General features: G+C 43.0%; 1 protein-coding gene across 1 annotated transcript in view; it reads right to left on the reverse strand.

Moving 5' to 3' along the window:
- Positions 1-8,508: 8,508 nt before the first annotated feature.
- Positions 8,509-12,313, reverse strand: part of DCBLD1 (discoidin, CUB and LCCL domain containing 1) — a 47,475-nt gene continuing 43,670 nt past the window's right edge. Inside the window, exon 15 of the mRNA XM_030489702.1 lies at positions 8,509-10,822. Within this exon, the coding sequence (XP_030345562.1) occupies positions 10,305-10,822 (518 nt within the window). The 3' untranslated portion in view covers positions 8,509-10,304. The remainder of the gene's footprint in view (positions 10,823-12,313) is intronic.

Genomic DNA, 12,313 nt, shown 5'->3' on the forward strand with positions numbered 1-12,313 from the left:
AGTGACCTGAAAAGAAAATTACCTAAAATATTTTGAGCTTGCCTTTTGTCCAGAGTGTGTCTTTTCCAATACAACATGTTTTCCAATTCTTCAGAAGTTTCACAGTTGGAAGAGAACCCGGGAGTTGAGAATTAGTGAACTGACTTTGAAAGAAAAATACTCGACTTTTTTGGTTATTCTTTTCTCAACAGGTAGTTGTTGCTTCTCCTGTTTCAGAGTAGCCTTGCCTTACCTGCGTTTGCCTGGTGTACCCCTGCCGCAGATGTACTTTGGTATCTGCTCCTAACACCTCACCTGTCCTGGGTGGGGGACAAACGGGGCTTCTGATCTGAGTAAGGCCAAGTGGTATTTTTCAAGGGTTTTCCGTTTATAAGGGGAAAATTGAAGCCACTTGGGTAAATTTTCCACATGCTTTACAAGTGTTTAGTTCTATCAGCCATCATAATTGTTTGGTGTCTTTGTCAGCCTCCTGCTCAGTGTGCCAAGACTTGTTTCTCCCAGCTGTGTGGAGGGGAAGCATTGGAACTGCCAGTGTTTTGAAGATTCTGCAGGAATGTGCTCTTCCAGTCCCCTGTGACAGGTATGTTAGAAGGGCATTGATCCCTGAATAAGAATCCTGGAAAACTGGTTAAAATTGTGCTGGTTTTCCTTTGTAATGTTCTACTGGAGGTAATGATCCAATTTCCCTCATTATGTTTCTTGCTCTCTCTATTTCTGTAAATCTCCTTTTTGAAATGCAAAAGCACTGCTCCTCTGAGCTGCAGCCTGAGCCATTTTCTCAGTTTCCCCTCTGTCAGCTGTGGGGCCACCAGCTCTGCTGCCTTTTCAGCGCTGGGTCTCAAACAGGAGGTGAGGAAAATATAAAACCCAAGCAAAGTGAGAATACGGGCATTCACAGGCATGTTTGGATTGCCTGTACTGCTGGAAGTTGCGGGTGCTTGGGAGGCATCTGGTAACTTAGGTTGAATTGCAAGTCTTCAAATTCTTAACAAATATATTTGTAAATCTCTGTAAATCCTGCTGATTAAATCTTCATTTTCCTATTGACTGTCTAAATATTTGCACAAATATTACTTCTGTAAAATGGAATAAACCAGATTGGCATGATTTTAAATTTTTCTTAATGATACTTTATTTGCTGTTGTCCAGTGTTTATGTTTGTTACCAATTTCTTTAGGGAGTGGAAGCGTTAACAGTTATGCTGCTGGACTGGAGCAGCTCTGCATTCGATCCACTGGCCTTATGTTGCTGGGAATATCCTTGCCCTGAATGCTTTTCCTTCGGACATGAACGGGTATCCCTGTTCACTTCCCTGTGAAGAAATGGGGTGTTCCCTGTTGGAACAACCCATAGTGAGTTTGCCACTGTTGACCCTTTCTCGGCTAAAGGCTAAATGTAGGGGAAGAAGGCTGCTCTGGGTTGCCCATGCTGATCCTCTTATAAGATAAGAGTCTTTGGGTTATGTCCACAAAGGCATCAGTTCCTCTTGGTTTAATTTATAATTTACATGGTTATTTATGGTTCTGTGGGGAGGGATTCCCAAGGGGTGCTATGACTTAAACTCTGCAATGGGTATGTATCTCAGCAGCTGAGTGTTGGTTGACAGCTTTAGGCTTGGAACTAAGGAATGGACTTTTTATATAAGATAAGCAGGGATTTTTGTATAGCTGTCCAATGAGTGTTACTGAACAGCTTCCTATTTATTTGATCTTACTTCTTGTCCAGTGTGACGGTTCAGGTATTCTGCTGATTTACAACAGATGTGGGGTATCATAAGACAATTCAGAGAGCTAGCAGAAATTTTTCAGATCTATTGTGCTCCTAAAGTGGTTATTCTAAATCCAGGTCACATACTACTAACTTTGAAAATTATTTTATTTTAAAACGAAAGACAGGGCACTTCTATGCATTCAGACTGCTATGTCTTAGTAAGTTAATGTGGTTTTCTTGAGTGATCTGGTTAAATAGGCAAGTGTATCTCGGGCTATCTCAGGTTTATGCTCTTTTCAACACCAAAATTTGTCTGTTATTTAATAATTGCTCTTTGTAATCAGAACCCTGGTTTTTGATGCTAAGTGTTTGCATTTGTATTTAGTGCCGAAAGGGGGCAGCAGCTTCCTTCAAATCTTCAGCATTAGAGAGACTTGAAATAGAACCTATTGTTTTGCGGCTTGGATGTTGGTGGTTTATTAATTTAAAAAATAGGGAAACTTTATTCGTTAGATCTATTTCTAGTAACATGTATTCTTAAGATAACAAACATCCAGTCTAGTTCACATCCTGTAGCAAGTACTTTGCAGGTGGCACATGTTATGGTAAAAATTGTTCTCTGTATCAATGTAGCATATGTACAAGCACACATGCACACACAGAGACACTTATGATTTCATATAGCTCTGGATTCATGACTTGTTAAAAAATATCACCATCAATTACTTTAAAAATGAGTGCTCTGCTCTTACAAGCTTACATCCAAGCAGTGAAAATTTTTATCTCAGTGGGTAGATTAAGTCTTTCCAAAAGAAGGGACTGAACGCACTCATAAAACACAAAACCAGATATTGGGTAGGTTTGTAAATGCTCCTGCCTGCACTTTGCCAGTGCTCTTCAATCATGATATGCAGTCAGCCTCTTTGCATTCCGGGGATCTTTGCTGGAACAGAGGCTGTCCATGGTCATGTCAGACTGTGGCAATGAGAGATTACCTTTTGTTCTAGTCTAGTTTCGGACAGAAGCTTCTTGGTTGGCAGAAAGAGGAAGGCCAGTTCACATTGACCCAGCATTCTCTTTACTGCTGTTGGTTTTCAGCGACCACCAAATGGTAGTGCAGTCTCCAGACCTTGTTTGTTGTCTTTAACCCGGTCATCAATGAACTTGTTAGCAAAATGTTTTGTGGCATAAAATATTGCGTCCCTGATGCTGGTCCTCGTACAGTGATGTGATTGTACTATAGATAGGGGAGAAGGAGTGTGGAGTGTGACTTCATCTGTCAAAAAGTTACCTATATAAATGAAGTACCCTAAAGGAGTATCTTCTGTGAATGCCGTCTGCCAGGCATTTGTAAGATAAGTTACTGCATTGTACCAAAAGGGTGGTTGTGGGGTGTCAAAAAAGACTTGTGCTGCCTTTTATGATGAGATTCTGAGTGTGGTTGGATATCTGTGGAAGAGAAGTTGCATGAGCTGTCCACAACCTTTCCATGTCCACGTATGACTCCAGCATTTCCATATAACTGGCATGCTTTATCCAGGTCACCTTATTCAAATTTTATAAAACTGTCTGTCAGAACAGATGGTGTCACTTAAGGATAAAAAGCTTAGCCATAGATGTGAAGAAAAGCTGCCTCTTCAAGTGAGGTCTGCTAGCTCCTCTTAGTCTTTATCACCCCTGTCTTCTCTCCCTGCACAACAGAGGACTTTTTGCATGTTTGCGATTGGTGTTTTCAGAGGCCTTTACATTTTGGGGTGGGCTTGATTTGTTGGTTACAGCTCTGGACAAGTGGCAGCATCTCTGTCTCAGTTTGTCCATCTGTGAAATGGTTACCTGGGTCACAGAAATTAAGATGTGTAAAATATGTTTGCCAAAGCTATAGTTCCTAATACATGCTCAAGGCATTATATTGGTCAGACCAGAGGCTGGGTGGTGGGTAATGCAACTTACTGTCTTTCTGCGGTCTTTTGTCCCCTTCTCTTATGTCAAGCATCACCATCCTCTCTGCTATCTGCCACTTCTCATGGAGGAGGACTTCTGATAAGCTCCCTGTCATGGGTCAGGCTTCAGCCGTTGATGTGTGTTTCTGTACTGTTTGTATTAAATTGTTCTCGGTGTTTCTTTTAAGCCTAGAATTTTGGCATTACTTTTTTGCCTACCTCCTAGGAGGCAACATATATGTGTTTTTAAAGTCTAATATTGTCTGTTGTCACCAGATGTGGCCGATAGAACATCACAGGTTTTGAATAATTAGTTATGTTGTAAGTTTTCTCACTCATTTTAGTAGGTTGGACTCACAGGAGGAAATGCTGGGTATTCAGGGATACTGTTCCTCTTCAGGTGAGCGGATAATGCAGATCATTAAAGGAGCTTTTCCAGTAAGGTCTGTTAAAAATTTTGTGTTGTCAAAATTAAAGATTTCTGAGGTCAGTTCAGGGTGGTTAATCAGGACACAAAAGCCTTAGTAACAATACTATGTCGCACATGTTAGCTTATGTTTTTTGCTATGCTGAAAAAATTATGTTATGCTTTAACCTCATCACGTTGTCTTCTTCCTGGATTTCTCTTTTTAATACATGTGAATGTATAAAAATAAATGGGATTATAATCTTTTGGATGTCACATGGCAGCTCAGTAGATGTGTTGCGAGTGTCTGAGTAAATAATGAATTAACTGGGCCCAGGACAAGAGGTTACTGAATAACCTCTGCATTCTGTAGGTGGCAAATGTTTTTCGGGACTTAGAGATGCACTGTGTGAGGCCAAGCCTAAACAAATCGGTGAAGTTCGAATGGAAAAGTCTCCAAATTCACGTGTCTAGACTATACAATGAGATAGCACAGAAAGTCAGATGCTAGGCGTCCTCCTTATCATGGATAACATGAGTTTTCCCCAACTAAGGATGTCTTCCCTCTTGTCTTTATCTAGTTTTAAAATACTTTATCTGGTTTTGAAATACTTTATCTGACCCCGTCTTGCGTGTCCTTTATGGATGGTAGGACTGTACTGGGGGCTTCAAAAAAAGAAACCCTCAGGAGAGGTTTCTATTTTAAATTTGAAAGTGATTGTGCAGAAATGGCAACTTCCCTTTAAATAAGCATGTTTCTTGAAACTTATTCCATCTTTAATAATCCATAGGCATTGCTGCTGCTTCTTCATAATGTTGTTAGCCTTGTTAACCCCACACAGCTATAGCAGGGTGATTTTCAGTATAGGTATCAACACTACTGATGAGTTTCAAATGAAATGATAAATTCTGCTTCCATTTACCTCATGCTGTGCTATCACAGCGGAGGTTGGAGGTCAGTACAAGCTTGCATCATAGCTGACATTGAGAAAAAATAAAAAGGGCAGTATAAAATGTTTATTATGGAAAATAATAAGGAGAAAAGGAATGCAGCAACACAACCTTGTCATTCCGTGGTTCCAGACTGATTACAGGCTAGGGGGGCCCTTCAGACCTCCACTTGCTGAGCAGGGTAACCTGGTTTTGGAGAGAGGGTGAGCAGGGCTGCTGTGAGACCACCAACTCCTTTCTTAGGTGTCACAGAACTCTCTTTGCTTTTTGTTACTTGCCCCCCTGAACTAAACTAGAACACCCTAGAGAAAAATTACTGGTAAAAGCCAGGACATACACAAATAATTGCACTTCATTTAGTTTTCATTAACTACCTCAGTGGTGAATTTATATGCACATTTTTGAAGGTGTTGCTGAAATGCAATATTACTGATTTCAGGTCAAAGGATGTTGGAGTAACATAGTGTAAACAGTAATTTGTTATGGCAGTAGTGCTTCCTTGCTGTGGTTTTTAGATGCCTCAGAAAAAGCAATTGAGTGAGTCCTCATGTCAGATGATTGCCACCTGTATTACATGGACACAAAATTGGGGCTTACTCAGGATGTTGCAACAGAGCTAATTGGGGGTTTCCCTTAACACTTCTCCCATTCACCAGTGGGTGTAGGTCAGAGACATGGGTTCTACCAGTCACTGGTACTGGTCACCTGGTCTGCTCTGTGTTGCAGATGCAGGTTAGATCACCTGAGCCCTGGAAGGCCTGTGGTGCCTTCTGCAATTTTCTGCATGACCACAAGACTATTTTCCTGCAGTGCAATGGACATGAGTCCTGGAGCAGCTCAGCTTCTGGTAATGTGCCCACAGAGTCTGGCAATGATGGAGTGGTGCTGGGGAAGGTGCAATAGTCCTTGCCATGTGTCTGCATGGGATAGGAGTCTTCAGCACCATGGAAACCAAATCATACATGTTTTAATGATAGCGATCCACCAAATGGCTAAACACAATTTAGTGTCTGCTCCTGTAACAGGACCTACAGCTTGACAGTCCCATCCTGTGTAGGGAATATTTTGTGTCTCAAATGGTGCTCCACTAAAATCTGTCCACTGAGTGAAAAATTACCAAATGGCAGACAGTGGGAAAAATCCAAAGAAAATCTGTGTTAAAAACTCAATCTTCCTGGTTTTAGCCACACTAGTAATCCAGACAAGCCATGTGATTCACACCTTGCTTCCAAAGGTTGGAATCCAATCTCATGGGGTTTTTTAAATACTGAAGCAAGGATCCCTCATTTAAAAGCACACAGGTGCTAGAGATGCTGCTGTTGACTGCTGCCATGTTAGCTCAGTGTTTACACTACTCATCAGGTGGAGGGGATGCCAGTTGGCCTCGGTGCTTTTTCTGCCTTCCCCATCTATGCAGAGACTGCTGTAGCCAGTGGGCTGCTGAGCTGAGTCAACCCAGCCCACGGATGGTGTCGGGAGAGGGAGGCGAAGCCAAGTGCTCGATCCAGAGAAAGACGGTAAAAGAAAGCAGGTGATGCTATAAGTGACTGAGTAGGACATTCAGTGAGCTGGGAAATCCTAGTTCCAGTCTGCAAGTCAAGGACTAAGTTTAATCTGTTGCCTGTTGGATGCAAAAATTCTGGTAGGTACTAAGGTAGGGTTTAATATATGATGTTGAAACTCTAGCGACTAAAAGAAATTTGGAAATACTCTTTAGATACACTTGATAAGAAAAAAAAAGCACTTTTGTATTGTATTTGTATTGAGTGCTGTAAAGGTACTTCACAGAAGAATAAGAATTCAGAATCTATTTACCAGCCTAAGCCACTGAGAGCAAAGAACATTTGTATTTTTGCTGTGGTGTTTCAGGAACTTTTGTTGTAGTTGCGTTTCTTGTGTGTTTTTTGTTTGTTTGTTTGTTTTTAAATATAAGCACCAGCTGGGAAGGCATGCTAAGCTGTCATTGTTTGTTCTCAGTTGTAGGTAGCGTACATCATCTTTTACACTTTCTTACCTCAAGGGCTGCCTTCTTCCATTCCCTTGGTCAGAGACATAGGCAGTTATGGTGTGTGACCCTGTTCCTGGCAAAGTCAGAGGCTTGCCATCAGCTGCAGCTGGGACAGGCAGGCCGTTGGTGCTATGATCAGTTAATATTTAACCTTCTTGTGAACTCTGGCTTAGTTTTCGTGTTCTGGCCTATTGGGAGTGCCTGCTCAGGAAAGAAGTTTGGCATGGAAAAGCTATTGAATGTGTCTGTTGACCAGAGGGTCAGACTCCGCTCTCACACAATCTCTACAGATGTTAGAAAGAAACCCCGAGCTAACGCAGCCCTTCTAAGTGTGTAAATGTCTCAAAATGGTTCATACTCTAACCTTCACTGTGGAAGGAAGATTTTGAAGTCTGTGTTGTTTGATAAGGCTGCCTGTGTTATACCTGTGGCTGGTTTTGATGGTGAGAACAGGCTGATGTAGACAGGCTGGAGTTTGATGTACCAGTATGCAAGAAGCCATTCAGAGGATAAGCACAAGCATGAGCACTACCACTGGGAAGATTCAGGTAGTCCCTATTCCTTTCTACACCAGGATTTAGTGCCATCTCCACCACCATTAGGGTAGAGAGAGTGCACAGGTAGGAGGTTCCCTTGCATATCTGCTGCTAGGGTCACTAAAAGCTATTTCCCAGCCTGAGGTGGAAAAGCTCAAGACTTTTTGTATTAACCACCCTCAGCAGTCACTCAGAAGTGAACCATGAAGCAACATGGCAGTGATCATGGCGAGCTGTGAGCAACTACAGAGCTGCTGTGCTGCCTCCATACCTGTCAGCACCAAGCCACTGTGACACAGGGAGGATGGAGATGTTTGGGGATTCATTTTAAGCCATTGTTTTGCAGGGGTTTTTGAGGGGAGTGCAAGGCAAGGTGCAGACTGAGATCCAGCTTTTCATTAGGCTAAACCGGCTGTGTTAAGATGGGTTTAAACGGTGGCAGAAATGGGCACATGCTACCAAGAACCCTTTTGACACTTGTAGCATGCTGCTGTGGCAAAGGCATGCAAAAAGTTTATTGTAATACAAGCAGTGTCATCTGTGGCTGGTCCTGTTGCACTGCTGAATTACCTGGTGCCTCATTAGGTGGGGAGTAGCCCTGATTACTGAGTCCAGCTTGTTTGTCAAGTGACAAGCCAGGCTAATTCGCGGTGTGGGTGGAGTATTGGTTTCAGGCTCATCAGGAGGGCATCTTCATCCTTCCCTCAATTATATGCATCCAGCAGCAGTGTTGTTTGCAGTTGCTGCTTCTTTAGAGCTTATGGACAGAAGAGTCAGGCTAAATGGGGCACTGTAAGGATCTTTTTTTAGCCTGTCACACTGGGACCGTGAATTGCAGCAGCACAACTGGCACTTTTGCAGGGCGTAAGGAACACTTCTTTCTCACCCTGCGGGATATGTGACGAGAGTGGGTGCGTAGAGATGATCAAGTGCACCGAGTTAAGTAGCAGGCTTGTGTGACTGATTTACAAATACCAGTGTTCTTTATTTACACAGACATGTAAACAACAGAAGGTAAACAACACTGCCCAGCTCAGTCTAACAAACAGGCTGCTGCTGTTTCACTTCAGGACCTGAGGTGTTTCAGACATTTCACAGAAACTGTATTGACAGCAAACACAGGAAGGCTACGAGGTTACCTTGACTCTTTTCTTCTTTGCATGGGAATCGCATGCATGGTGTGGCAACATGAGGGAATGGCCACAAAACAAGCATATGGAAAGAACCCACTAAGAGCTTGCCTTAAGGTCGGATATGGCTGGACTTGGCAATATTTGTGAGTAGTACCATTGTAACTAGTCTGTACTCTGACAGCACTTTCCACCCAAGGATCTGAAAGCATGCTGAGAACAGACCACAAATCTTTGCTGCATCCTTTGCAAATTATCCCCCATTTACATGCAAGGAAACGGAGGGCCTTCAGATAGTGACTTTCGAAGAGCTCAGGTTTTACTAGTCTCGTTTCACAACCTTGTGCTTTAACTATAGCACCATTCTTCTTTTCAAGAAGTATATCCAAGCACTGCAGGTAGAAGGTCAGCCGACAGTCCCAGTTGCTACCAGAAGCTGTTTTGCTTCAATGACGCCTCTGCTGAAAGAGAAGCCAGCTACTGTGTGATACATTGCACCCATTCCCATGCTTTTTCAAGTTTGTCCAAAACCAGAATTAAGGGTAACATTAGCTGCAAAAGAAAAACTATTTTAAAACAACTGTGCTGATCCTCTGTCTTGCAGATTTAACTGCAACAGCAAGCCATACACACACCATGTTTTACTTAGTCGTAATATTTCAAATAGAAACTTCTAAAACAGAAAATTACCTACTGGAGCAATGAAGAGTTCAGGAAGTTTGCTGCTTTGTGCCAAGGAACAAATTTCCTTATAGTTTAGCAGCAAAAGCATCAGCTAAGACTTGAACAGGATTTAATTCCCAGCTGCAAATTCAAATTTTGGTTCCACACACACTTCCTGAAGAAAAAAAAAACCCAAACCCCAGAATGACAGGTGTTGGGTTTGTTATTTGTTTGTTTGTTTTTCTATTGCAGAGTGATCACCTTGGCTTGAACCCAGAACTGGTTTCAGCCTTTCTAACCTGTTTCTATCATGAACAGCAAGTTAGATGGGCTCAGGTCATAAGACAGATCAAATTCAAGCATGTAAGAATTGCTGCTAAAAAAGCAGCCAGGAAGGTGGGTTTGAGCACAGAATTTAAATGCTCAGCTGCCTTCTCTTGTGCACATTATGCTTTAAGTAGTTTTACTTCTTTTACCCTCCCAGTAAGAACTACAGTGATGCACTATCTTCAGTTATAGGAACGGAGATGAATCACCACAACCATAAGATACACCATTTACAGCTGCCAACAGCAGGTAAAACAAAGACGGAGAAGGAGGCCTGTTTTTCTTAAATAGGTATTTCTGCAGTTCTTTCAATCTCCCAGGTGAAAAGGAAACTTAAGAAATTCTCCTTAAATAAAAGCTATGTACAAATTGCACACATTGCAAGTGGAGCACTGAGATCAGTTACAGAAAATAAGATGTACAGTCTTCACTGATAACATCTCTCTTGCTATAAACAGTGATAAACAGCATATGCTTGCTTCAGATGTCAGAACCCAGCAAGACTGCAATATTATGTACACAGGGGCTTGTTTGCCTTCTGCCTCCCGCAGCAGAGTCCTTCCAAACTCTGTTTTCGCTTCAGAAAGCTGTGCAGTGACGTTCCTGCGTGTCGTGTCTCTCCTGCTCGGCAGATCACAAGAGAGCTGTCATTGCTGTCTGGCTTATTGGTTTTAGGCAGTCTCTGGGCGTTGAGTAACCCTCGCTCCCGAGGGCATTGGGCTGAGGTTTCTGGTAGTCCGTGCTGTAGCTCACGGAGGTCAGAACACCGTTAACTTTGGGTTTGTCGTAGTTTATGACACTCTGGGGTGTCTGATAGTCTCCGTTCATGGTTTCGGTCTTACACGAACTAGAGAAGCTGCCAGCAGAAAGGGAGTGTATCTGAGATGAGGTGACAGGTATGTTGTAGCCGTTTTCAGAAGGGAAGTTATTCTCTCTTGTAATGTGCCTCTCTATGATGGGGGTGGCATATTCGGGCTCTTGGCTGGTCAGCGGCAGAGCATATTCGTGCCGGTTAGCTCTGTGTGGACAGTGGTAGTGATTTTCGAACTCTGAACTTCCCCTTCTTCCCTCATCTTTGGTGTCCATGGGTCGAAAAGTAGATCCTTTCCGTGTCACCGTCCCAGTCCCGATCATGAGAGGCTGCTGATAATCTAAAAGGAAGCATGAACTGCTCAATAAGGCATAGATTGGTTATTTTATGTATACAATACTTATGCATAGATATGTACTTTATGTTGAAAAATGACTCAGTGATTGTATCATCAAACACATGGCGATTAAGGATGTGAGAAAACCTTTCCCCAGTTCTGGTCCTGTAACCCTCATCAGCAAGCAAGCATTGCAGAACATGGCAGAAGCTCTTTCATAGAGGAGCTCTAATCTGCCGTCCCTTTTCTTACTCCCACCTACCCACCCAAATAAATTAAGATCATTTCTGGAGTATACTCAAAAGCCCTAAAAAAAGAGAGAAGTCAACAAAATATTAGCAACAAACTGGACAAAATGACATTGCCTGAAGATCCACAAACGAGAAGTCCTCCAAAGCAAGCGTTCCACTTTTGAAACAATTAGAATGCCCAGAGGATTCTGAACGAGCCCGACCAAGTGCCGGCTTTATTTAAAAGGCATCTCGCAGTAGATGACTGACAGGAAGGATGAAGTTAGGCAGAACAGCAGCCAAGAGAGTCAAGGGAAGTGTGAAATGCACTAAGCCAGCTCTGCACTGCTGCGGGTGCACAAGGGGGATGAGCTGTGGGAGGAGAAGTGGGACCAGTGCTGCCAGAGGAACTGGAATTGCCCTGGTCAAGGGGAACAGAGCAGGGGATAGGCAATGGCACAAGCAGGAGCAAGGAATGGGATGGCGGAAATGCAGCCTCAAGAAGTGTGTGTTTGCACCTCTAGTTGAGGCAGATGCCAGGCTGCTGTGTAAGGAGGAGATCTGGACTAAAAGGGTTTTCAAAAAATCCAGCCGTAACTATTACGAGGAAATTCAGTGTTCTAACTTTCTCGCTTTGGTGCTAGTGACAATCTCTTACAGATACATACGGTGGCCTGAACAGCTCTAGTAAGTGACACTGCTAAAGTATCATGTTTTGATGCAGGCGTGAAGAACTTAGCTCAGTTTCTGTTCTGGCATCGTGGCTCATCTGACATGAGCGTTGAATTCGATCCCATATGTCCTGTGAATCTTTTTGGCAGTTCCTGGCTACATCCCAAACTTCAGCATGTAGGGTGAAGGTGTTATGATATTTCACTAAGTAAGTGGTGCAGCTCTTTCTGGCGTTGCTGTCACCATCCCCAGCAATCTCCCTCTCTCAGGATGGAGCATCTCCACTTTGGGAACCATCAGGCAGCCAGGGATTTGATGGGAGGGGATTTCATGCAGCATGTTGATCTATATGCAAGTTGTGTGCTCTCTGCAATTAATTAAATGGCAAATTTCTGGGCTGCATTCATATCTTAATTTCATGTTTCTTATTTTAAAGGAGACTGTAGGTGAAATGCTAAGTCTGGGGAGCTGCCTGGCTAAGCTGACAGTTAAGACTTCCCACAAACATGGCAGGATGGGAGGATGGAGAGAGCAGAGGCTCCCCAGACATGGCCAAGGGAGCCAAATAATCGTGATTTGTGAGCAACCTTTA

The sequence above is a fragment of the Strigops habroptila genome, chromosome 6, assembly GCF_004027225.2.
Source record: "Strigops habroptila isolate Jane chromosome 6, bStrHab1.2.pri, whole genome shotgun sequence".
NCBI classification, from domain to species: domain Eukaryota; kingdom Metazoa; phylum Chordata; class Aves; order Psittaciformes; family Psittacidae; genus Strigops; species Strigops habroptila.